Below are 27,651 nucleotides of genomic sequence, written 5' to 3' on the forward strand. Positions count from 1 at the left end.
TATAAATATGTATGCATATATTAGATTTAACACATACTTTTACCATGTTTAACATATATTGGATTACTTGCTATTTAGGGGAGGGGATGGGAAGAAGGTGGAGTAAATTGGAACACAAGGTTTTGCAAGGATAAAATTATGCATGTATATCTTTTGAAAATTGAAAAGCTTTAATAAAAAAAAAAAAAGAATGGATGGAGACAGCTTTCTCAGTTATTAAGAGGGAAAGATTTTTTTTATCCAGACAACAGATGGGGTCATAGAAATTGGAAAACTGGAAAAAAAGTGTTTATATAAATGAAAATCATGCAATTAAAATTATAAAAGAAATAGTAAAATGGGGGAAATATTTGTAGCAAGTTTCTCTGACGCAGTAGAAAATAGAGACAGATGAATGAATGACTGAAAGTCAAAGGATTTGTACAGTTGTTTCTCAAGGGAAAAATCAAAGCTATAACCATCACATTAAATGGTCCAAATCACTAAGAAGAAAAATTCAAATTAAAACAATTACGAGATTCCATCTCAATCCCAGAAGACTAGCAAAAAATGATGAAAAAGGAAAATGATGTTGTTGGAGTAGAACAGGAAAGTAGATTCAATGATGTCTTGCTGGTGAAGCTGGTGAAGTAATTTCTCCAATCTGGAAAACAATTTGATACTATATCCAAAAAGTAACTGAACTATACTTCCCCTTTGACTCAAGTGTACCATTATTAGACATGCCACAAAAATATAAAAAAAGGATACACATATACAAAAATAATACTAGTAAAATTTTTTGTTGTAGCAAAGAATTTAAAGCAAAGAAGATGCCCCTCAGAGAATGGATAAAGAGATCATGTGGTCAAAAGAAGTGACACATGATACATGGTACATAAAATAAAATATTGTATGTCATAAGCAATGACTAAAGGGATAAATTCAAAGAAATTAGGGACTTTCTATGAACTAATACAGAGCAAATCTAGGAAAACAAGAAGAACAATTTACATAATTTACAATACTGTAAAGAAAAATAAGTTTCAAAGATTTAAAAATTCTGATCAACACACCTTTTGACAAAGAGGTAAATGGACAAAAGGTGAAGAACAAGACAGTTTTTTGTCAATCATTTCTGGTTTGGATCTATTTTGTTTGAATGTGCTTATTTGTTATAAGGGAGGGTTTTGTTTGTTAGTTTTTAAATTGGGGAGAGAAAGGAATAGTTAGTGATAGCGATACCAAAAAAAGAAGAAAGAAGAGTGTCATCCAAGTATTTTTTAAATGTACATAAGAGAACAGAAGTTCAGATAGAGACAGACAGCTTTGAATCTAACATGCTGAATTTATTACATTTTTAAAACTACAAGTTTAGTTTGATATGTAAATCCTCTTCTGTTTTCTGTGTGTGAAAAACTTCAAGTTTGTTGGTGGTTATCAAGGTAACAAAAAATACACTTTTTTTCAATGAGGATACCACAACAATCCAAGGGATTTGTTAAATTTTCTAATCTCAAAAATCCAAAACAAAAAATTATATCTAACTTACAAAAATACAGAATCACAAAATCTAACTTGTAAGAGAATCTAGAATCAAATAGTCCAATCGATATTTCAAAAAGAATAGCCAGTACAACATGACCAACGAGTAATTCTGCCTTCTCACACCAAATATTAAAATTAAATTAAGCTAAAGGCAAATCCAATACCCTTAGAGAATCTAGATTAGCCAAGTGTGATTTTTTTTAAAAAGCAATTTTTGTTGTTTGCTTGCATTTTGTTTTCTTTCTCATTTTTCCCTTTTTGATCTGATTTTTCTTGTGCCACACAATAATTGCAGAAAGATATATAGAAGAACTGCTTATGTTTAACATATATTGGGGAAGGGGTGGAGGAAAAGGAGGGAAAAAATTTGGAACACAAGGTTTTCCAAGAGTGAATGCTGAAAATTATCCATGTGTATGTTTTGGAAATAAAAAGCTTTAATTAAAAAAAAAAAAAAAAAAAAAAAAAAGAACGTGAAAGGAAAAAAAAGAATAGAAAGCAGAACTTCTGACCTGATTAAAAATCTTCTAGACTTTATTCTTTGTAAGCTACAATGGCATAGTGTATAAGGTTCTGCTATCAGGAAGACCAGAGTTCAAAATTGGTTGAGACACTTATTGATTGTATGATTCTGTCATAAAATGTTTGTATTCTATCTCATGCATTAAGTAAAATTAATAAAAACTGAAACTTACTTTAGTTCCTTTTTTAACATATTTAGCATTGTCTTTTTCAATATCATGCCAAGATCTTATAGGTGTCCTTAGCTCATCTCCAACCACCATTCCAGGACCCTGAGTAGCTGGACCACCAATGAACATCATAATACGAGCACCAGTGTTTGGAAAAGTGCACTGTTAGAAGAAAGCAAAACATCAAAAATAGTTCAACAAAAATTATCTTCTTTAATTCTTCAAGGATTACAATAGTTTTTTTTTTTTTTAAACCAACAACACTAAAAGACTTCAGAACTCTAACCAATGTAATGACCAGCAATAACTTCAAAAAACTGATTGTAAAGCATGCCTAATGCCTCTCAGGAAACAAGGGACAGACCAACAATAGAAAATGAAGCATATATTTTCAGTCACAGACAGTATGTTAATTGGTTTATTTGACTATACCTATTTGTTACAAGATGGCTCTTTGGGAGAATGAAGTTATCCAGATAAACTCAATGGGCAGGGACAATAATAGATTACAACAGTCAAAATAATTCAAGGGTCAGAGTGTATTCTCTCTACTGTCAAAGCTCAAAATATTTCTATAATTTAGAAACTTGTATTTCTGAGCTTTTTATAGTCAAAAACTTTCATTACTGCTAATGATAATCGTCTTTGATCTTAATGCAATTGATTTTTAGACAACAGATCTGAAAGCCATTAACATGTCAATAAGTATTCAAAGACTTTCCAGGCGGATAGACCTTGTCAAGAATCTTAAACTAATCTAACAAGTCCCTCAAGAATATAGTTTCACTTTCATCCCACAATAAGGTATTTAAGGCAAATAAGATTTCACTGGAAGAAAGAAAACATAAATAAACACATTTATACAAATAAAAAACATTTTTGAGGTCCAAAGAAATAATTTCTTTTTTTTATATCTAAAATGCTGCAAATCAAGCTTCCAAAAATGCAGTTTAAAAAAGGAAACAAGCCCAAGTATTCCCTTTTCTAAAAAAAAATTCTATTATAAAAGAAAAAAGGTTAACTTTTAAAATATGCAAATATAAATGCAATCCTTATAAATAAGCCTTCTTCCCTATCAACTAACCCTTATGTTGATAGAAGAGGGGGAGAAATAACAAGAAGGTTACTTTATATATTAAAAAGTTGTAAGACACGAACTTATAGAGTAAAATAAGCAAAATCAGGAGAACAACATGGCAACTATAATACTATAAAGGAAAACAAAAATGAAAGACTTCAGAAATAGTATATATGCTTTGGTTTGGGGCTTTTTTTTTGCTTAATAATATGTATTTGTTTAAAATGATACTACTATTAGGAATAAGAGGAAGGAGAATAATGTGAAAAAGAAAAAGTATCAATACAAAAAAAAAAAGACATAATCATTACCTCCAGCAGTCCTACAGCTATGGAAAGAGCCACCCCTGAGGAACGCAAAGGTCTCTTGCCCTGGGGAACAGGCCAAGGGTCTCGCTGGAGTTCTCCCAAAAGGTCTGTAAGATTCATATCTATTTTCTGTACTGGCTGTAAAAATCTGCAAAAGAAAATTAAAGGACTCCATTTAATTTTTTCCAGTACTCACCCTAAAAAATAGACTCCTTTGTAAAACAGTAGAATAGAAACAAGGTTGATTATACTTAATATATACTATACTTAATATATACTTCACTTTCCTATTAAGATATGGCACTGTTAATTTCCATATGAAAATAAACAGTAATTAGATACATATGTGTCAAACTCAATACCCTCTTTCTCTCTCTCATCAAAAGAATAGCAAAAAAGAAAAAGAAAAAAATGCATTAATGCCCTGTAAAATATACAACATGCATATATGTCAAAAAAATTTCTATAATAAAATGTAATAAATGCTACGAATACATACAAAATCAGTCATCAAAACACTAGGCAATTTCAAACACACAAACATTTACTGAGCATTTACTAGCAATGAGTGGGATAAAAATTTGAACAAGAGGGGTAAATTCTACATTCAATGAACTTAACAATCTATTTGAGAGGTTATACACCCACATACAAATACAATAAAAAGCAGAAGTGTAAAAATGCATAAAACATAGGAGAATTCAAAAGAAGAAAATATCACTTCTGAGGAGACAGAGAAAGGGAAAGTAGATTAGAGAACTCTTTACAAAGAAATATATTGCAGAGACAGAATTAATAAAACTTCATAACTAAATGATCTGGGGGGAAAGAAAATATAAAAAATATAAAAATTTCAAGTACTAGTTACCAGAAGAATGGCAGAACTACTTATAAAAATCTAAAAGTCAGAAGAAATGAGAGACTGGGGAAGAAAGAAGACAGGGAGGAGGTAGATGTGGTTGTTCAGCTTTGGAACCATGTCTGAAGAGCTAGTTCAGACTTTCTATTACAACTGGTCAACAATAATATAAAATCTGGATTTGAAACCCAGTAGAGTTCTGGGCTGAAAATAAAGATTTGGGAGTTATCAAATAAAGAAGTATAATACCTTTTCCTTTGAACCACTATTTCTACAAACACAAATACTTTAAATTCAAGGGAAAAGTGAAGGATTATTTTAAATTATTACCTGTTTGATGGAGGCGGTTGCTGTACCTGAGGGCTACGAGCTGCTTGAGTAATGGATACTTTAGAGAGTCCCAACATTTCCTGTTGTAAAGGTAAAACCATTTATATAGACGAAATTCATGTAATGAATCATAAGACACTTGTATTTCATAACTAGTTAACACAAATTATTGTGACTTTTGCCAACATCTTACTTTCTTACAAAAACACTGAAAAATCCATTCTCCAATATGTAATTCTCAGTTTTGCTTTTCATTTCCAGGTAAAATGTTCTTTTTATTAAAGTTTTCATGGATTTCTAAATTCTTACTATTGAAGAAAAAGAAAAACATTGTGAAGTATATGGAAAGTGTGAAATAAACAATGGATCCATGACTTTATGAGGCTGGGGGATTCAAGCATGGGAATCCCTCTACTATGGAAAAGTTCTAGGAAATTGCACAAAAAAGGGGTAAAAAGATCACTTCTCCAGTGTGACAGCAATAACGTGTCAGAGATGTGAATACAAGCACTCCTGACATTAAATCCAGCAGTCAGTCTACTATTCTATGCTGCTTCTGCCTCTGTGTGTGTGTGTGTGTGTGTGTGTGTGTGTGTGTGTGTATGTGTATGTAAAAGGAAACAAGTTTACTAACAAGAATTTCAAAGAGATGAAAAGAGGAATAAGATGAAAAAATTTAATGGAAAACATTAATGTTGTGTTTATAAATTCTAGCATTCAATTTGGCCAATTGCCAAATTTCCCAATTGGGAAATTGTCAACCCACCCATCTCTAGATAACATCTACATCAAAAACCAATGAATAGCTCAGATTCAGGAAGACCTACAAATCAGGGTAGACCTACAACCAGATTTACAGGGACTATCTTAAGACAAAACTAGAAGCTCATCTCACTGACAGAAAACCAATCCAATACTGAAGAAAACAGACCCAATACAATAAAATACAGAAAAATGATTATAATAATGTAAAGGAATATACCAAAAGACATGAAAATTCAGATAAATGTAATGATTTTCATTCCAAAGGACTGAGGATGAAATATGGTTCCTCTACAGAAAAGCAGAAGTACAGAATGTTATAGATGCAGACCAAGGTAGGGTTGAAATCATTCCATCATATTCTAGCTCTCATGCCTTAACTAGGTAAGAATATATCTTACACTAAGTCTTTGAAAACCACTAGATTAAGTCAAAGATACTAGATTGAAACTCTGTTCCAAAAGACTTTAGAAAATATGGTCATGCTTGCATGAACTGATGCTGAGTAAAATGAGCAGGACCAGGAGATCATTATTATTATTACTTCAACAATAATACAATATGATGATCAATTCTGATAGATGTGGCCATCTTCAACAATGAGATGAACCAAATCAGTTCCAATAGAGCAGTAATGAATTGAACCAGCTACACCCAGCTAAAGAACTCTGGGAGATGACTATGAACCACTACATAGAATTCCCAATCCCTCTATTTTTGTCTGCCTGCATTTTTGATTTCCTTCACAGGCTAATTGTACACTATTTCAAAGTCCGATTCTTTTTGTACAACAAAATCACTGTTTGGACATGTATACATATATTGTATTTAATTTATACTTTAACATATTTAAAATGTATTGGTCAACCTGCCATCTGGGAAATGGGGTGGGGGGAAAGAGGGGAAAAGTTGGAACAAAAGGTTTTGCAATTGTCAATGCTGTAAAATTACCCATGCATATATCTTGTAAATAAAAAGCTATAATAAAGAAAAAAAGAAAGAAAACATAGTTATGTCTTCAGCGAGTCTCTATAATTTATCAAGCTAGTAGAAAAAGGAAAGAAATCCAGAAATGAGAGCATGTGACTTTCCAGCACATTTCAAAAAAGTGACTTAATGGGAGGGAGAATGCATTATACCAACTACTCTTTTTTTTTTTTTTTAACAGCTTTTTATTTACAAGATATATGCATGGGTAATTTTCCAGCATTGACAATTGCAAAACCTTTTGTTCCAATTTTTCCCCTCCTTCCCCCCACCCCCTCCCCCAGATGGCAGGTTGACCAATACATGTTTAATATGTCAAAGTATAAATTAAATACAATATATGTATACATGTCCATACAGTAATTTTGCTGTACAAAAAGAATCGGACTTTGAAATAGTGTACAATAAACTGTGAAGGAAATCAAAAATGCAGGCAGACAAAAATAGAGGGATTGGGAATTCTATGTAGTGGTTCATAGTCATCTCCCAGAGTTCTTTAGCTGGGTGTAGCTGGTTCAATTCATTACTGCTCTATTAGAACTGATTTGGTTCACCCATTATTGAAGAGGGCCACGTCCACCAGAATTGATCATCATATAGTATTGTTGTTGAAGTAAAAATAATAATGATCTCCTGGTCCTGCTCATTTCACTCAGCATCAGTTCATGTAAGTCTCTCCAAGCCTTTCTGAAATCATCTTGCTGGTCATTTCTTACAGAACAATAATATTCCATAATATTCATATACCACATATTCAACCATTCTCCAATTGATGGGCATCTACTCAGTTTCCAGTTTCTGTCCACTACAAAGAGGGCTGCCACAAACATTCTTGAACATACAGGTCCCTTTCCCTCCTTTAAGATCTCTTTGGGGTATAAGCCCAGTAGTAACACTCCTGGATCAAAGGATATGCACAGTTTGATAACTTTTTGAGCATAGTTCTCCAGAACGGCTGATGTATTCACAATTCCACCAACAATTTATCAATTCTGTATTATCTTTCCTTGTCAATATCAACTACTCTTATTGTACCACATTTTAATAAATATCTATTTCTAAATTTCTAAAATTACTTAAAATTGACTGATTAAATGATTCTTCAAGGAAAATGTCAGAGTGAAGCACACAAATAGAAACTGTAATGCTAATGGCTCTGAGCCCTGAGGGTTACTCCTAGAGAATCCTCAGAGGGAAAAGCAGCCATTAATTTTCACATTACTTTTCAAACTATCCTCTTTGTCTGTGCTTTCTTTTGAATTTCCTTCTATACTGAAATTTTTAATAAGTTCTAATAGCCCTCTTCCTTATAGAAAACATGCTTCTCTATCTGTATTGCTTTTATTCTCCTTTTTCTTTTCCTTTGAAAAACCTTCAGGTCAAAATCAATCTACTCCTAGGTCTACAATTTTTCTTATTTTACTTGATACCCTTTAAAGACATTAATTTTTAAAAAGGACACTCTGTTCTTCTCCCATTACAATGTTAAAACTATATCACTAAATGGTCCTTGCAAATAAATTTGTCTAAGTTTCTTAGATTTGCATTTTTAAATTCCTATTTGGCTTTGGCCTTTTCATCAGAAATATCTTAAAGTCTTCTATTCCTTTAAAGATTAGCTTTTTCCCTTTAGGATTAAACTCAGTTTTTCAGAATACGGTATTTCAAGATCTCTCATCCATGATTAGAAGCTACCAATCTTACATGATTCTAACTGGAGTTCTTTGGTACTTTAAATGCTTCTTTCTGGGTGTTTGTAATATATATTTTTTTCTTTAATAGGGGAGTTCTGGATTTGGGGTATATTTCTGGGTTCTTTTCCTTTTGGAATCCCTTGTGGCAGGTAATTGGTGGATTCTTCCTGTCTTTACTGTGCCCTCTGATTCCAAAAAATCTAGGTAGTTTCATCATTTATTGAAATATTTTGTGTAGGGGACAGCTAGGTGGCGCAGTGAATAAAGCACCAGCCCAGAAGTCAAAAGGACCTGAATTCAAATCTGGTCTCAGAAATTTAACACTTCCTAACTGTGTGACTCTGGGCAAGTCACTTAACCCCAATTGCCTCAGCAAAAAAAAAAGAAAAAAGAAAGAAAGAAAAGAAAAGAAAAGAAATATTGGGTGTAGGCTTTTTAAAATTATGGTTTTCAGGAAGTCCAATGATTCTTAAATTCTCCTTGGATACTTTTCCAGATTAGTTATTTTATATAATATATAGTTTCTTCTCTTTTTTTCAATATTTTCATTTTGTTTTAATAATTCATGCTGTCTCATGGACTACCTGATTTGTTTGATCTATTCTAATTTTTAGTAAATTGGCCATTAAGGTAAGATTTTCCAGTTATCTTTTAAGCAATCTATTCTTCTAATTCTTTTCTACAGAGTTCTTATTTCCCTTTTTAATTTCTTCTGTGAACTCATTATTTGTAGTCTATCCATTTTTCTACTTAAAATCTCTGCCTTTTAGTTGTTATAAAGTTATTTTCTTCTTTTTGGGGGGAATCACCAAATCTATGCTAAACTTAATACTGGTTGGTGTTTCCTTTGATTCATTCATTTAGTTCCTGAAATAGGGCTTCGTGCTGAGTGGGATCCACCCATTGTACTTTGGAGTGGGAATGTTCTGTTCACTTTGGTTTCACTGTGGGCCTTTAAAATTCAGAGTGTTGTATGTTCAGGAACCTTTATAAAATCTCAGGATGTGATGTCAAGGATTTCACAACCCCCACTGAGCTCTTCCTAATCTGAAAGCTGCCATGATGCTCCCTGTGGTTTTTAAGATTCCCTCCCTGGAATTTTTCTGAACTCCCTGGGGCTTTCTAGGCAATCCCTTCACTCTTATTGCCTCCAGACAGAGTTTTGTAAACTCTTTGCTTCTAGGAGACTGCTGGTTTATTTACCTATGCTGGTTTTGCTGATAGGGGCCCTTTCCTAATGTCTTTGGGGTTCTACTGACTTTTTGTGCAGTTCTGAGTTGCAAAAAAATCACTTTTATAGTTTATCAATGGACTTCTTAATTGTTGATTAGTCTGGCACAAATTTCAAGATTCTGCTGGAGTAGATATGTGGGAGTTGGTGAGATGGAAGAGGGGAAGGTGACATATGCCAGATGTCCTCAAATCTATTCCTGCAATATTTCATCCTAAAATGACCCTTCCTGTTACTATGTCCCTTTATGTGTTGTTTTCACATTAGCACTTAAGTTCATTGATTATAGGGACTACCTTTTGTATTTATATCTTCAAGGTTTAGCAGATGTCCTTAATAAATGACTTTTCCCACCCATTCCTGGTCCCCAGATATGCTCTCTATGTATCCATTATGCTTCTAAGTTCATATTCAATCTCCTGCAACTTCATGCAGTCAGCTCCCTTAGAATCAGAAACTACATGGAACCAAAATTCTAGTTAACTTATACTTTTTATTCTACCTTATATTTTATCAGTGAATAATAATGGTTACATAATTTATATATTTCACAATTCTGGAATTTATAACTGGGAAAGGAATAGAAGACATTATAAAAAAACAAAACAAACAAGCTCACTTAAGTAAAACTTAAAAGTTTTTGGACAAGTAAAATCAATGCAGCTAGAATCAGAATCAAATATTGGGGAAAATATTTGTATTAAAATATCTGATAAAATCCTAGTAGAAATGCTAAATTTTGGGGCAATTTAATATTGCAATGATTATATGACAATATGTTGCTGTTTAGTCATTTCAGACATTTTTTTTTATTTTCCATGATACCATTTGGAGTTCTCTTAGCAGGAATGGCTTGTCATTTCCTTCCTCAGTTCATTTTACAGATAAAGAACTAAGGCAAACATGGTTAAGTGACTTTCTAAGAGTTAGTAAATGTCTGAAGCCATTAGTTGAAATCATACTAGTAAGAGGTTTTTATCATTTCTACTAGCTTGATGCATAAGAAATAACTTGAGGTTACTTTAATCTCCATTTCTCTGATTATTATTGGTTTTGAACAATTGTTTGCTTGGAATTTTTTTTTTAAACTGCTCATATCCTTGACCACTTCTTTTGTATTTAATTGAATTCTTTATAGGTTTTAAATGTCGTCACTTTTTTTATTGTACGTCAGTATTTTATCAGATATTTTAATGTAAATATCTTTTTTAATCAATATTTGATTCTGATTCTAACTGCATTGATTTTACTTGTCCAAAAGCTTTTAAAATTTGTATAATTGAGCTTGTTTGTTTTGTTTTTTATACTCTCTTCTATTCTTTTCCAAATTATAATTTTTTTCAAGGAAAGTACTGTTAAGGGGCCTGTTTGGGGTTGTCTTGGAAAGGGTCTGTTATGTTAAAATAGATGCATTAATATTTAACCTTGCTATTGGTTTAAAAAAAATGTCACTTGGTAGAGTTCCTTTCCATTGCTGGACAGAATATATATTGTCACACATGTTACAACTTATATACTTATTACAGGATCAGAATGCCCTTGAGTAAAACATAGACTCAAAAAAGGGGACTGAATCTGCAACTTTTTTGATAATAAGATTAGGGAAACTTTCTCTACCAATACAGGACTGCAACTTAGATCATTATCAGGTTGTCTAGAGAACACTGACAAGTCAAGTACTTTCTGAAAGGTTAGACAGCCAAAATGTAGCAGAGGCAGAATTTGAGGCCCACGTCTTCCTAATTCCAAAGCAAAACTCTCTGTGCAGTACCGACTCTCATTAATAAAACATACCAACAGCAAATTAGTACATATTTAATAATTACTATCGCCTACTCAAAATTTGGAAGTTTGTAATATAAGATTCTATCATTTAATTTTCATTCTAAACTTAAAGTTTTTAAATTTTAAAATACTGGGCAACTTAAGTTACTGCACGTCAACATTTTGAAACTATTAAAGTAAAAAAAATGGAAAGAAAAGACTAGAATGGGAATAGGCACATTATATCATAACAATTACAACAGCCTCCTCCACTAAAGGATTATTAATGGAGTTATGAACTGATCTAACCATTCTGGAGAACAATTTGAAACTTTGCCCAAAGGGCTATAAAACTATGTATACTTTTTGATCCAACAGCGTCACTATTGTAGGGTTTATATCCAAAAGAGATCATAAAAGAGGGAAAAAGACCTACATGTACAAAAAAAATTTGCAGCAGTCCTTTTGGTAGTAGCAAGGAATTAGAAATTGAGTGGATGCCCCTCAGTTGGGAATGGCTAAATACATTATAATATATGAATGCGAATAGGTTATGATACATGAATGTAATGGAATATTATTATTCTACAGAAATGATGAGCAGGCTTTCAGAAAAGCCTGGAAAGATTTACATGAACTGATAAGTGAAGCAAGCAGAATTAGGAAAACACTATATGCCATAACAGCAAGATTGTGTAATGACCGATTGTGATGGAATTGGCTCTTCTCAATAATGTGGTGATTCAAGACAATTCCAATAGACTTGGAATGGAAAATGCTAACCAAATGCAGTTAAAGAACTTCAGAGACTGAATATGGATTGAAAGATAGTATTTTCACTTTTTGTTTGTTTGTTTGTTTATTTGTTTTCTTTCTTGTGTTTTTTTCCCTCTTTTGGTCTGATTTTTCTTGCACAACATGACAAATGTGGAAATATGTTTAAAAGAATTGTACGTTTTTAACTTATATCAGATTGTTTGCTATCTTGGGGAGGATGTTGGTAAGGGAGGGAGGAAGAAAACTTTGGAACACAAAGTCTTGAAAAAGCAATATTGAAAACTATCTTTACATGTAAATTGGAAATATAAAATACTATATTAGCTACCCTCTACAAAATATTTTTCTGAAAAGTAATTTGAAGAAAGCATTTACATTTTCCATTTTAAGTGAGGATCTTTGCTCACATACACACTTTGAATTACTACTCTTGCATACTCACCTGCAATTGCTTTGCAGTTAAATCTTTTGTTCCTCTGAAGACATAGCTTTTTGAAATGCCCTCACAACCAAGTTCATGGACCTGTACCATTCTCCCAAAAGTAATAAGTCCCACCAAAGCTGTAGATGGTAAAAGACTAAGTGACATCTGCATGGATTCTTTCAAAGCTTGCAAATCTTCATCTTCCATACAAGTATCCACCACATATAGAAATATCAAAGGCATTTGAGGGCCACGCTTTAAAAAGACAAATAATCAGAATAAGGAGCAGGGAAATAAGCATGTTATTGCTTTTTGTTTTTCCTTACAACTATACTTTTTTCCTTTTGCACAAATTTACACATTCTTCATTTTCACAGCATTAAAACTGTGCCAGGATAAAACATACTCAACTCAACCACTCAAGCTACTCAGGACAATTATTATTTCCATGCCTTACATACTTGGAATATACACATAGAGATGACAAAATTTCTGAATTTTACAAGGGACTAACATCAATAGTTTAATAAAGTCATATTTAACTAATTAACTAAAATTAAAAATGCCAACCAATATGAGTGAACTGACATCTTAGTAACATATCAAGATTATTACTGCTTTGTTGATCACATCCAGAAATCCAAAATAACAAATTTTGTCTTGTTATACTAGCCTTAAAAGGCTAAAATGCCAACAAATTCCATTTGTAAAGGGGAAAAGATTATGTCTTAGTCAAGTGAAACATTAATTCACTCTCACATTCTAATCAATATAGTTATTGTAAAAGGGAATTCATGTTTAGTTAGGGTTTAGAATAGATAAAACCTCAAGTCCCTTCCAACAGATTTCATATTTCTACAAAATCACTCTTGGCAAACATGAGGCAAACATTCATCTCTAAATCTTGTGATCCCATAAAGGTCTTTAAAGATGTCCTGATAGTCTTACCAGTACTACATATTCAATGCTTGAAAACTGAGGTAAAAGTTCAGCAGGTTGATTGAGTTCAGATATACCAGCATATGTAGGTGGAAACTACAGGAAGGAAAAGAGTAAAATTTTGAATACTATTTTCCAAGAAAAAAATTAAGAAACAGAAAAGATAAATACATGTTTTCCTGATTGTTTAAAAATCAAGAAAACTTTCATGGATTTAAATAAGCCATTTCTCATCCCTAGAACAGACTCTCTCAATCTGTCTTTATTTAAATCTTCCCTTTCTTAAAAATTCCAGTTCACATCCTATGCACCTCTAAGAAGCTTCCCCTCAGCTAAAGATGATCCTCTACAAACCAAATCTTTCATTCTCTGCTCAACTTCTATGCCCTTGGCGCATGTTTCTTTTTTCCACTGGAAGTCCCTTTGGGGGCAGATTTTACTTCATTTCATCAGTACCAGGGCATAACACAATGTTATTCCACTAGGATGCAGAAGCCTAGATAGCAAGAGACCCTTGGCAAGCTATCTGCTTATGTCTTGTCAAGAGAAATAACCTCCAAACTAGAGAGGGAACCCAATCAGCTCTAAGGCCAAGCCCTAAACATTTTCCTCCTCTTCAGGTCTTTATGGGGATGGCCAGCCTCTCATCTGGGAGGTTAAAAAAAGCCCAATAATCCTCATGGATCCTTTTCACTCCCCAGTTTGACACAAGAAGGGATATCCCTGGGATCCAGAGAACCTTAAATCAGAACAAATCTAAACATTCATTCCCATGACATCCTTTCAAACACTTGAAGGCAGCTAACATACTGATTGAAAGTCAAAAGAAAACCTCTCATGAGCTGGCCTTCAAATAATCACTCTCCAGGGCTGAGGACCTCTGCTCCTGCCCATAATAGATACTTCACAAAAGTACCAAAAAGGAGAAAAACTCTTGGCTGTCTTAGACTTTGCTTCACTATAGAGACCTAAGACCCAAGAATCCTGCCTCCCAGTCCAGGATCCTCATATTCCAAGTTCCCTGTAGGGAACACAGACCTCTTTGCTCCATGAGTCAGCTATACCTGAGGGATTCCCTTTTCCCAGTACAACTTCCCTCTTGCCCCACCCCTACAGTTCTGCTCTCCTTATCCAGACCTGCTACCTCTCTGGTACCATTTCTTTCAAAGCTCTCAATTTCCCAGGCAAGGTTTCTTCCTCAAACCTTTCCTCATTTCATAATCCTAAGATCTTCTTAGCAACTATCTCTGCCCCAAACCTAGTAATCTGAAGTACCTTCCCACTCAGCAGAGATTGTGGTCTCCCAGCCCTAGCTTATTGGACAGTCTTAAGTTTCCTCATCTTAGGGCCTTTCCCACCCCTAACTTTCTGTCTTTATATTTGCAACCCCAAAGCTTAGCACAATATCTTAATTATAGAAATATTAATAAATATATTTTAATTAAGCTAATATATTTTTATTCATTTAATTACTTTTAAACATAAATATTCATGTACTAAATTCATGTACTAATTCTGCCATAAACTACTGTTAAATAGCTAAATAGTAATGAATTCAACTTGCAAAATATGGATTTTCTTACCTGATTCCTTTGATAACAAAAATTGCAAGCCCACAGTTTTGCTCGGTAATCCACTTGACTTTTTTTTTAAAAAAGATAAGAAATGGTATAAAATTATTTATTTAGTAGTACTTCACTTATGTGAATATTTTACATTAGCAAAATTATTTTTATAATTTTCAAAAGCATTTTTCAAATCATCAGAATAAAAATATTTCTATATTCAAAAAATAAAAACAATAGAATCTGCTAACAAGGTGATTTTTAAAGAAAAAACAAGTATTTAATTTCATATTCCACTAGGCACCTAATCTCATTCTATATAGTAGCTCAACTCATATAAACAACTTGTATAAAAATAAGACATATAGACATTTTTAATTATCATATTTCCTCAAATTTAATATTGGCTATTACATATTGAGCTGAATCTAAAGGAACCATACCTAAGTAAGATAACACATAAAATCAACAATTTCTCTAATATGATAAACAGTTTGTTTAAATGGAAAAAATAATGTAGCAACTTTTCTGCCCTATATCGAATGCCAAATTGTAAACAAATCATAGATTGAGAGCTAAAAGGGCCCTCAGAAGGTTCTAGTCCACCTCCTCATTTCACAAATTAGATTCAGAAAAGTGAAGTTACATCATGCAGAAAATAAAGAAAATAAATTAGTCACTACTAATAAAGCCCAGGAGCTATGAGCTCAGAAGATAGAGCTTTGAGCTCAGAAGATAGAACTATGAGCTCCGAAGATAGAGCACTGAGCCTGGAGTCAAGAAGAACCAAGTTCAAATCTGGTCTCAGATGTTTGCCTTAATCCACTGGAGAAGGAAATGACAAAACACCCTAGTATCTTTGCCAAGAAAATCCCATGACCAGTATTGGCATGTTATGGTACACAGGGTCAAAAACTCAGACACAATTGGGCAACAATTTCCTGACAACTAAAGCAGTTTTACAAAATCAAGTTTTTAAGCTTTTTGAAATTTCTGTTGACAAGATGATACATTCTTTCTCTCAGTAAGGATATGAATTATATGGCTATGGAATGCAATATATATTATGAAACAAGTCTGCTAAGTCAGCTTGATTAGTTTGAAAGTTCTTCTTGCTCACAAGAATTAAACAATCAACAAGCATTTATTAAATAGTTACTTGGTGCCAGATACTGTGGATACAAAGACAAATGTAAAACAGTCCCTGCCCTTAAGGAACTTACATTCTAGTATAAAGAGACATATAAGTACACATGCACACATAACTATATACAAAGCAGACAGAAGCTGATTTTGGAGGTAAGGCACTAGCAGCAGGCAGAGGAATCAGGAAAAGTGGCATGTAGAAGCTTGAGCTTGAACTGTATCTTAAAGGAAATTAGGAATTATAAGATATCAAGGTGAGAAGGGATAGCACTTCACGCGTGGAGGGGACAGTTAATACAAAGATACTACTAACATTGATAATGGACAAAGAACAGTGAGTAGATCAGCAGTCACAGTGTGCGAGGGCAGTAACAAATAAGCCTGGAAAGGCAGTATGAGGTTGAGCCTTTTCATTTAAAAGGTCTTTACATGTTCAACTCAAAAAGGGGCTAATAAAGAGTTATGGATATGGATATGGACTATGAAATAACAATAAAAAGTAACAAAAAAATAATTAATCAAAAATATTTTTAAGTGCTTACTGTGTGCCGGGCACTGTGGTAAGCACTGAGGATCAAAAATAGGCAAAAAACAATTTTTGTTCTCCCTTAGTTCACAAGCTAATCTTATTTATAAGACTTATCTCCAAAGAGTCTAATATATTGAAAACAGTAAATGCTTAAAAACAAAGTAAAGAAGTAAAAAAGGAAGGAGAGGGAAAGAGAGACCCTGACTGGAGAAAAAGTTAAGAAAAAGGTAGCTGAATGTTATAATATCTAGTAACTATTATTCCTTCTGTGAAGGTGGTACACAGGGCCAAAAAATCTAGTGAAAAGCAATCACAGTAATTAAGTCTGGACAGATATTTCAATCCCTAGAGAGTTTAAAAACCTAATTACAATTGAAAAATGAATTATATAATAACATTATAATCAAGGTCTGAATGTGAAGTATGACTATTAAGTAATGATATTTTTTCTATTATAAATTTAAAAATTCATCCAAATCAATGTTGTTTTCTAAATATTTAATCTCAAGATCCAAGGAAAAGCTTCTGATTTTACCACAGGAGCTGAAGACTCCAAAAAAAGGAACTCTTCGAACAGTGAAGACAGACTTATTATTACTAGCTTATTTAAGCACCTTATTCACTACATATATATCTGCAGAATTCAAGTTACTTTGAAATCTGCCTTCAAAAAGACAAAGCTCAGTCAGAACCAATAAAGTGATTCTAAATACTGGGTTGAAGACTGAATGCAAAATTTTAAATGTTTGCACAATGTGGAGTTTGTGGAAAAAATGCATGCAAATTCTTCCCAGGTGACCACTATGAAAAACACAATACTCATTTAGGAATATAAGTTTTTATGTGTCTATTTTTAAAATGTTTATATATCCTATATGATGTGGTTAGATTAAATTGATTGATATATGGTATGGTTAAATAACATAGGCAAGTTATCATTTAGTTCTTTGAAAGTTGCTAAAAACATAATCCGGAATACTGGTTTTTAACTATTTTTAGTGACAAAAAACATTTTTACTATAGGAAGGGATCAGAAATTTTAGATTTAAATCTAGAGAACTTGAGCTTCTATAAGAATCTCCAAGATCCTACAGCAACAATAGTGCCATCTAACATAGGCATACCAACATAACAAATGCAGTATTTGAAAAGTTTAATCAATTGTGTTTAATGGCTGAACCTGAAAAACTTAATTATTAAATTGACAACAAATATTATATTTATTGCAATAAATTCTCATATAAGGGCCTATGGTATTTCAATACTACTCTTCAAATTAGAATGATGCTTTAGAAAACTTTAAAACATAACAGATTTTTTGACTAATTTAATTCAAGATTAATTTCATACTATAAGAGAAAAATGACTAACTGCTTTTTGCTTAAGGAAAAAAAAGAACCTACCATAAAGGATTTAAAACTGCTCGACATGTGGATCTGCTGCAGAGGACAGGTTCATACTGAATAGGAGGTAAATCAGGTCTCTCTTTTAGTGGCGTAAATAGGGATGCCACAGGAACAACCATTCTTGTAGCTTCAAGACGACTTGAAGGCCAAACATTCCAACTAAATCGAACTCCATCTCGATCTTCATTTTGCTGGATGAATTCCAGGAAGGTCGTCATTGTCAATGTTATTTATTTCTGTAACAAAATGGAAATATATTAATGTAAAATTCAGGCACTATTTTAAAAGGCAGATTATTCAACATGTATGGTTTTCAAAAAAATTTATTAATTAAAAATCATGAACTAAAAATGAAGAGGGGAAAAAACAATTCCTAACTTACAAAACTAACAACTACTGCCTCCAAATTATATGTTTTTTTTAAAGTAAGCAGTATAGGTTAGATATTGACAATTTTATGTGCAATGTTTTTCTATTCTGCTTTGTATATGGAAATGCTTATTTTTTTTAGCATTCATTAATTCAGAATTTTTAAATTTTAGAAGCAGTTAAATATAAAAAAAATCATTAAAATAAACTTGTAATTTTAAATCAGTGGAATACATGGGTAAAGTACCTTCTTCTAAAAGTAAAATCTTTTCTTTAAAAAACTATTGTGGTCAAAGGATATAGTCAGTTTCCAAAGGAAGTAAGTCAATCTATAAACAGCCACATGAAGAAAAAGTTATTTAAATTAGTAATAATCAGAGAAATAAAAATTAAAGGTATTCTAAGATTCTACCTCAAACCCATGAGATTGGTAAAGTTGTCAAAAATAGAAAGCAACAAATGCTAGAAGAAGAAAATAGATATATTGATGCAGGTGTCAGACTCACTGTCCAAACCAGATTAAATGCAACTGGGAAATGTTTAACAAAAATAATAATAATAAAATAAATTATAATTTAATTTGTAGTTTTCTATGTCAACATTTGGCCCTATTTTATTTATCATGCTATTTCTATTTTGAGTGTGATACCAATGTATCAATGTTATGAAATTATGAATTGGTCTAACCACTCTAGAAAGAAATTTGGAACTATGTGGGAAAAAAAAGTCACTAAATTGTGTATTCCCTTTGAGTTAGAAATGGTACTAGTAATTCTATAACCAAATGATATCAAATAATAAGAAAGGGACTCATCTGCATATAAACATTTATAATAGTTCTTTTTGTAGTAGCAAAGAACTGGAAACCTAACCAAGCCTATCAACTGGACTAAACAAATTATAGTATATGAATATAATGGAATGCTGGAAGAAACAACAGAAATTATTAACAGAGAAATCTAGGAAAATTTTTATGAACTGATACAGAGCAAAATGAGCAGGAAGAGAACAACTTAAAAAGTAGCAGCCTATAAGAACTCTGATCAATACAATCAATGATTATCCCCGATTGCAGAGGACTCATGATAAATCATGCTATGCAACTCCTAACAGAGAGGTTACAAGAATTCTTCAAGGTACAGAATGCTGCATTTACTTTGGAAAATGGTCAATTTGAGGGACTGTTTTGCTTGAATGTACACATTTGTCACAAAGGTTTTCCTTTTCTTCTTTTTTTTCCATTGGAAAGAAAGGTGAAAAGGGGAGTAAATAAATTTTTGCTTATTAAAAAACTCAAATATAGTATTTCAATATATATTTTAGCAGTTTATTACCAAATAATATGGAAGTAAAATCATAGAGAGCATGAAATACTAGCTGGATTTGCAATCAAGAGGTTTCAAATTCCACTTCTGAGACTTTACTAGCAGTATAAATCATTTAATTTCTCAGTTTCTTCTTTTGTAAAATGAGAGTTGTAGATTCCAAAGATTACTGCTAAGGTTCCTTTTGGCTACAAAGGTCCTATAATCATATCATATTTTTCACTAAAGTTCTACTAACATATCATGGAATGGAGATGGCCCTGATCTCTCAAACTTAATATCCAAAAAGCTATGAGAGATGCTACCAAGCTGAAAAGATGAATAACTATAAGTCTGCTTATCAAAGATCTTCCAAGCAAAGTACTGAGAGACTCACCAACAGACTGACAAAAGGATAAATCATTTGGGAGCTATGGAAACAGTCAAATACAAACAGTCTGTTATTAGTAGAGAGATTTCACATTAATGAAACTGCAGGTCCTCAAAGAACTAAGCCAAATATGTCATGGATTATTCTTCCCATAGTATAAGTTTTAATAACATTTACACACTTATGAAATGACTAATAAAACAGTTCCTTCTACACAGGTATGGCTTTTCACTAGAAAAGTCCCTGCCCTAAAGGAGTTTACATCCATTAGGGAAAATAATGCATGCATTAGTATATAGAAAATATATGCAAAACAAATATAAGTTAAATTTGCAGGAGGAGGAACCAACAATTGGAAACATAATGAAAAATTTAATGTAGAAAATTTTGCTTGTGAAGGAAAACAAGATATTCTAAAGATCAAGTGGGAGAGTATATATTCCAGGTATAGTAAGCTGCTAGTATAAAGGTTAAGAAATAGATCAAAGATCAAAATTCAATTATAACTTTCCTTCTAATTGGTCTTCCTGATTCAAATCTCTCTCATGTCAATAAACAATCTTGCTCAATAAATTCCAAATGGCTCCCTAATCTGGAATCCAAGAACTTAAAAAAAAGTTATGAAAACAATATTTTAAAATTGATTTTCTTTGACATTTTATGTACTTTGTTTTATATATTTAAAACATTGTTGTTATGAGGTCAATGGGCTTCACTAGACTTGTCAAATTGGTCCATATCAGAAAGTTAAGAAACTCTATTCTAAAGTCAAATTTAATACCTCTTGCATTTAAGGAGTTTTCACAGCCTGGCTTAAACATACTTTTCTAGTCTATTTATACATTATTCCTCTTTACATACTCTATGATCCAATTGGGGCAGCTAGGTGGCCCAGTGGAGAGTATAAGGCCTAGAGTCAAGAAGACCAGAATTGAAATTTGCCTCAGACACTTACTGGCTGTGTGACCCTAGGCAAGTCATTTAACCTTGTTTGCCTCAGTCTCCTCATCTATAAAACAATCTAGAGAAGTAAACAGAAAACTACTCCAATATCTTTACCAAGAAAAATCCCAAATGGGATCATGAAAAGTCTGACACAACTGAAAAATGATTCAACAACAAAATAATCCAATTAAATTGGCCTTTTTGATACTTCTCATCCATGACATTTTATCACCCCTTTCTGTCCTTTGAACTCACTGTCTTCATACCTCTCCATTCCCTCCTCACTTCTGCCTCTTAGAATGTCTAGATTCACTCAAACTTAAGTTCAAACACTATCTCCGTCTCCATAGAAATTATCTCATATATAATTTTATAAAACATAAGCTCCATGAGCACAGAAACTTTCATTTTTGTCTATATATCTCCAGCACATAACACAATGCCTAGCATACAATAGCATTTAATAAATTGTCAATGGCTGATAGATTAACTGTATGACATTAAGGATGTTAAGTTACCATCTCTAGGACTGTTTTCTCATCAGCAAAATGAGGGGAAAAGAAGGAAAGGGCAAGAATTTGAACTAAATATATCTAATATGCATAATGTAAAAAGAACTGTTTCTCTCTCCAATCCATCCTTTCCATATACTGGTCAAAATGATCTTCCTAACATATAGGTCATATCATTCAATAAGCTGCAATGACTCCTTATTATCTATAGAAACACCTCAACCTAGCACTGGAGGTACTCCATAATATAATTTTAATCTACAATTGTATGTAAAATAACTGGGACTAATGGGAATAAGTTAAATAATTAATTTTATTGCCTTATAAAATTATTATGCTTGGGGCAACTAGGTGGCGCAGTGGGTAAAGCACCAGCCCCTGAAGTCAGGAGGACATGAGTTCAAAGCTGGTCTCAGAAATTTAACACTTCCTACCTGTGTGACCCTGAGCAAGTCACTTAACCCCCAATTGCCTCAGCCAAATAAAAAAAATTTATGCTTACAACTTTTTACATCTTCAAAAAAAATTTTTAATATACAATATGTATATTCTTTTGTTCTATTTTTACATCATTTAGACTGAGTTCACAAGACTGACATATTTTTAATTTTTTCCACATATACCGAATATTAAGCAAAGAGGTGACAAATAATCCATTTTTTTCCAAGTCTAGCTTTGATTACAGTCAATTGGTTTTCAATCAGTTTAATTTAGTTTAAATCAGGTAAAACCAGATCACTAAAATAATTTTCTCTCCACCTCTTAAATAAATTTCTTAATATTTCATGGCACATGGCATAGTAAAAGGCCATGTTGATGGCATTCCACTTTCACTGGGGAATTTCTGTAACTCTAGAACAATTTTGCTTCTTCATATTCCAACATAATTTATTAGAGTCAATGAGGCTAAGATTTCTTGGTCCTTGGAAAGTAAAAATTCTTCAAAATATCTTGAAGAATTACAGTATTTATGAAGATGGACAGATCTTATGGAATCATCTGGACTCCTAAAAAAACAATTTTGGTACAGCCTTGAATGAAAAAGTGAGTTTCTTCAGTAAAAATTAACTTTTCCCAATCTTTGGTATTCCAGCATTTGAACTATCTTATAATTTTATAAAAAGCATTTTTTATTCATAGCAGCAGTTCACACCTGTTTTATTTTACTAATCTTCTTGTTTTTCTAATTTAAAGAAGCCTGTATCCCTTTAAGAGATTCAGCTTTTCTTTCTGAGAATTACTTAAGGTGCCTCACAGTAGTTCTAGTTTTGCTTTTTTTTTTTTTTTTTTAAATTTTCAACCACACTTGCCTTTCTACTGTAAAACCCATTCTATTGCACTATGAATTAAACTGATCCTTGAAATGACTGATTTACCCACACCAACATTCAATGTAATATCATTGAAAAACCACAACTTTTGTACATTTCCTTTGAATAATAACTATTTTTGAAAACAATAGAATTTAGTGCACAACAACAATCAAAGCAACAAAAACATCTATATACCAGAGATTCTAAACTCTATGGTAAGTGATGAAATCTATCAACTGACAGAACAAACTAAAAATGGGGAAAACCAGGGAAACCAGCTCAATCTGTTTTCATCTGGTCGAGATTAGACATAAAAGTCAGCCTAGTGTAACCAGCCTGGAATAGGACAGAACCCTTGCTCTCACATTTGAATTTCTATCAAAATTGCCTATCCCGGGTAATTAGAACTCTACTTACTGTATCTTTCCAGACTTATCTTAAATTATTTTTTCATATATATATATATATATATTTTTTTTTTCATCATGGAAAATTTGACATTTCATTTCTATCTCCCATGTCTATGCACTACACAACTTAATACTCTTCATCTCTGATGATCATCATCAGAATCATAGCTAACAATTATTTAGTACTTACTATGTGTTAGGCATTATCCTACTAAGCACTTTACAATAATTATCTCATCTGATTCTCATAATATCCTTGGAAGGTAGGTGCTACTATTATGTCCATTTTAGAGATGAAAAAAACTGAGGCAAACCAGGATGACTTGTCTAGACCACTCTAGTGATCATCTAGTAAGTATCTGAAGCTGGATTTGAATGGAGGTCTTTCTGAATCTTTCTTCAAAGCTCAACTCAAATGCCACCTTACCAGTTACAACCTCTCTGATTCCTTCTTCACCATGATTTCTCTATCCTTAAGACACCCCAAATTATGAATACATGTTGTTATAGATAAGGTCCTCCAAGACAGGAATTGTTTTGTTTTTGTCTCTGTATCCTTAGAGCAGGCACTTAATAAATGTCTTTTGTCAAATCCAATGAACTTTGGGTTAGAATCTTGGCTTTGCTTTACTATATGTCACCTTGGGCAAGTCTCTGAAACTTCTTAGTCGTGTTTCCTTAACTGTGAAATGAAAAGGTTGATCTCTCAACCAGATGATCTCTCAAACAACTTCCACCTCTCTTCTCTCTATATACCAGAGATTCCAAACTCTATGGTAAATGATTTTATTTTTGTTAATGTTTTGATAATTGTACCTCAATATTATTGGTTTCTTTTGTAAATCTTATGTATTTTATTTTGAGCATTCAAAAACATTATTCTGAGAAAGAGGCCCGTGTGTTTCAGCCGAATGTCAAGGTTCCAATGACACACACAAAATTTCAAAATACCTACTTTGTTCTATCTTGCTTCCCACAGGTCCAATTATTTTCTCAATGCAAATGACTCTCAGATTTTTTTGTCCAGCCCTAATCTCTCTGGAGGGAGATCCAATCCCTCACCCAGTCTTGAACATCTCAAACTGAATGTCCCATTCCACCTCATACTAAACAAGTCCAAAACAAAACTACTCTTTCCCACCAACCTTTATCTCTCTCAAACTTTCCTAATACTACCCAGAGTAACTTCCCAAGCAAATATATTCAACTTCTCACTCAGAAACCCGCTGCAAATTTCTCCTAAACATCTCCTCTCCCCTCTTGCAGCCCCAACCCTGGAGAAAGTTTTCAACACTTCTAACCTGCATTAATTGTCTAATTGCTGGTCTTTCAGCTTCAAGTCTCTGCTTATTCCAGCCTCTCCTCTACTGAGCTAACAAAAGGAACTTCCAAAAGAAATCTGACTACATCACCATTCAATAAAGTCCAGTTTCGGTCTCCTCCAAGATTAAATACAATATTTGTTTAGCTTTTAAAATGCTTCAAGATAGGCCCCTTCCCACCTTTTCAGTCAATTCCCCTGACACAGGCCAGTAGCCCTCTAGCTTTCTTGCTGTTCCTTTACCACAAAAAATTCTTTTTTCCTTATTCTGCCTTTTCATAACTGTCCTCTGGGTTCTCATCCTTAGCTTCTCATTCCCTTAAGTCTAAGCTCAAATACTACATTCCATAGGCCCTTCCCGGTTCCAAATCTTGCATAGTTACTTAAGTTTCTTCTTTAATTGAAGTGTAAACTCCTTTAGAACAAGGACTATTTTTACTCTTTTTTGTATCTCTAGAGTTTAGTACAGGGCCAAACAAGTTATTTATTAAGCCTAGGAAATGCTGGGGATACAAAAAGAAAGAAAAATTTAAGTCTTAACCAGATGGAATTCACAGCCTAATTGAGACAATACAGCAACAACTAAGTGACATACTGTAAGTGCTTAATAAATATTAGCTGACTAATCATGGCTCTAAAATTCAATTATGAAATTGAATCCCTCTGTTGAAAAACAAAGACTCAGATTAGAAGTGTGATATTTAAATCAGTATCTTCTCGTAGAATTAGTTCAAACAAATTCGGGGAGGGAGGGGGTTCCCATCCTGTGAAAAAGATCAAGAGATCAAATTTGTTCTTCATTAACAAATTAGATAGTGATAGATTTTTCCAAAAAGCAGCATTTTTCACACCAATGCTGGGAGTCATTTCCCACCTTCCACAAAACAAGATAAATTTAGGACCATTTGGAAACCAATATACCCTTCATTGTCCAGACGTGGATGGACTTCCCTACTTCTCTGCTCCCTCCCTCCGCCCCTCAGCCCCCGCGGTCCCTCCGGGCTCCAGGTGACAGATCGCCAGGATACAAAGTCAAGTGACCCGGGAAAGGCGGGGCGGGGAGTTGGACGCCGTGCTCGGCCCAGGCTTGGGCTGGGGCCACCCGACTCTGCCTCGCCCCAGGCACCCTTCCAAAAACACTGGTCCCAAGGCCCGGGCGAAGCTTCCTCGAGAGGGTGGGCTAGCGAGAGCAAAGACGAGTTTCCAGCGGCCGCCAGGCCCTCTTCGGTTGCCGGAGGGCCCGCAGCGCTCCTCCACCGATCCTGGCTCAGAGACGCACCTGAGGCCCACCAGCACAGCCTTAGCATCTAGACACACGCCCCTCCGTAAATAAGAGGGAGCGGGGTCCCAGGAATACAGGTTCCTACCTTGCCAGCTGGGTCAACTCCGCGTTCACTGCAGCCTTCTCCTCAACCTTAATCCAACTGTCCCACCCCCAAGACGGCGCGGGCGCCCCGCCCCCCTCGTCAGGGCAGAGTCTCAGGACTCAAGCAACATGGCTGGTGCAGCCTCTGCCACGTAGAAAGAAGGGGCGAGGCGATGAAGGGAAGAACACGGGAGAGCCCAACCCACTTGCTTGTCCCAAGATAGTCCCAATCCAAGCTCCAAGCATTTTTTATGGCGAATATGTTGCAAGATGGGTGCTAGGGTACAAAAACAAACATGAGACAATCATTCGGGAATCGGAAGAGAGATTCTATGAAGTAGAAGTGAAGTGAGTTAGGTGGTATTAGAGGATAGTGCTGGAGTCAAGAAGACTCTTCCTCCACATCCTTAGATGGTTTATTAGTTTGTGATCCTAGGCAAGTCATTTGACCTATCTAAATCTTATTTCCTCATCTGTAAAATGGAAATAATGGCACCTATCTCACAGGGTTATTATGAGGATCAAATGAGTTAATATGTACAACCTTAAAATTCTCTATATTGTTCCAGACATGGCCAGACTGTGTGAAGACATGGAGACTGGTGAAAGGACTTATTACTACCCCCGTTCACTTGTGAACACTTTGGGCTCCAAGGAGGCAGAGAAAGAACATTAAGGAAAACTGATAAAAGTCTATGTGTAAACAAACAGTTTGAGTTAAAATATGAGAACCGACAGAATTTAGAGTTTACTGGTAGTTAATGACAGTTTTTAAAACTCAAGAAATCCATTTTAAGTCAGGCACGAAGCCAAAAATCCTTCTATAGTCCCCAGTCACCTGATTTATATATAATCTCATCAGTTGTAAACTTCAAAACTTAAAAAAAGTCAAGTACAAATGAGCTCAAGATGGACCAAATGCCCCAAAGCTACCATATCTCAAGTCATCACTCTGCCTTTAAACATGTCCTCTTTCACAGAACTTGAAGGACAGTTCTTTATCCTAGGTCCAGAACAGTCTATTATCAGGAATTTATACAGGAGAAATTGTTTCTTCACAAGTGGATTTCTGTCAAACTATTTACATATGAAAGGGATACACAATACCTTACACAGGAAATGGAGTATTCTGTGTGAGAAAGAGCAAGAGGACCAGTATAGTTAACTGATAAAGTGCAGGAAGGAGAATGATGTAATAGTTGAAACTAGGACCATAAATCTCAAAGAAGCTTGCACTTGATACAATTCTGTATTTTACAAATTTACAAATCTATATGAAATTTGTATAATATTTACAAATCTGTATGAAATTTGTGTAATATACAATGTGAATAAATTACAAATTGTTTTTCTAATAAGAAATCACTGAGTTTATTCAGCAGTATAATGACAGTCAAATCTATACTTTAGGAAGCTCATTTTGACAGCTGAGTGAGAGTGAGGAAAGATTTTTAAGCTACAAAAGGGAAGAAAATTTATATAGTACCTATTGCATGTTTTATGTCTCATTTTATTCTGAAGGCTTTTGCAATAATTCAGAAAAGAAGTGATGAAGACTTGGAATAATGTGATAGATATGTGATAGAAAAAAAGAGTCTGGAAGTGAGAGATTTTGCCAACATAGAAGATTTGGCAGCTGTTTAGATATATAAGAAAAGGGAGAATGAGAAGTCAGAGGTGACTGGAAGAATGATGGTATCCT

At 33.7% G+C, this 27,651-nt stretch overlaps 1 protein-coding gene across 1 annotated transcript in view; it reads right to left on the reverse strand.

Annotated features, from left to right (window-relative positions):
• Nucleotides 1-26,052, reverse strand: part of SEC23A (SEC23 homolog A, COPII coat complex component) — an 88,888-nt gene extending 62,836 nt beyond the window's left edge. The window contains exons 1-8 of the mRNA XM_051978066.1: nt 25,951-26,052; nt 18,016-18,254; nt 14,956-15,013; nt 13,382-13,468; nt 12,452-12,688; nt 4,795-4,874; nt 3,609-3,753; nt 2,223-2,381 (exon numbers count right to left, since the gene is read on the reverse strand). Coding sequence (XP_051834026.1) covers nt 2,223-2,381; nt 3,609-3,753; nt 4,795-4,874; nt 12,452-12,688; nt 13,382-13,468; nt 14,956-15,013; nt 18,016-18,236 — 987 coding nt within the window. The 5' untranslated portion in view covers nt 18,237-18,254; nt 25,951-26,052. The remainder of the gene's footprint in view (nt 1-2,222; nt 2,382-3,608; nt 3,754-4,794; nt 4,875-12,451; nt 12,689-13,381; nt 13,469-14,955; nt 15,014-18,015; nt 18,255-25,950) is intronic.
• Between the last annotated feature and the right edge of the window lie 1,599 nt (nt 26,053-27,651).

The sequence above is a fragment of the Antechinus flavipes genome, chromosome 2, assembly GCF_016432865.1.
Source record: "Antechinus flavipes isolate AdamAnt ecotype Samford, QLD, Australia chromosome 2, AdamAnt_v2, whole genome shotgun sequence".
Lineage (NCBI taxonomy): Eukaryota > Metazoa > Chordata > Mammalia > Dasyuromorphia > Dasyuridae > Antechinus > Antechinus flavipes.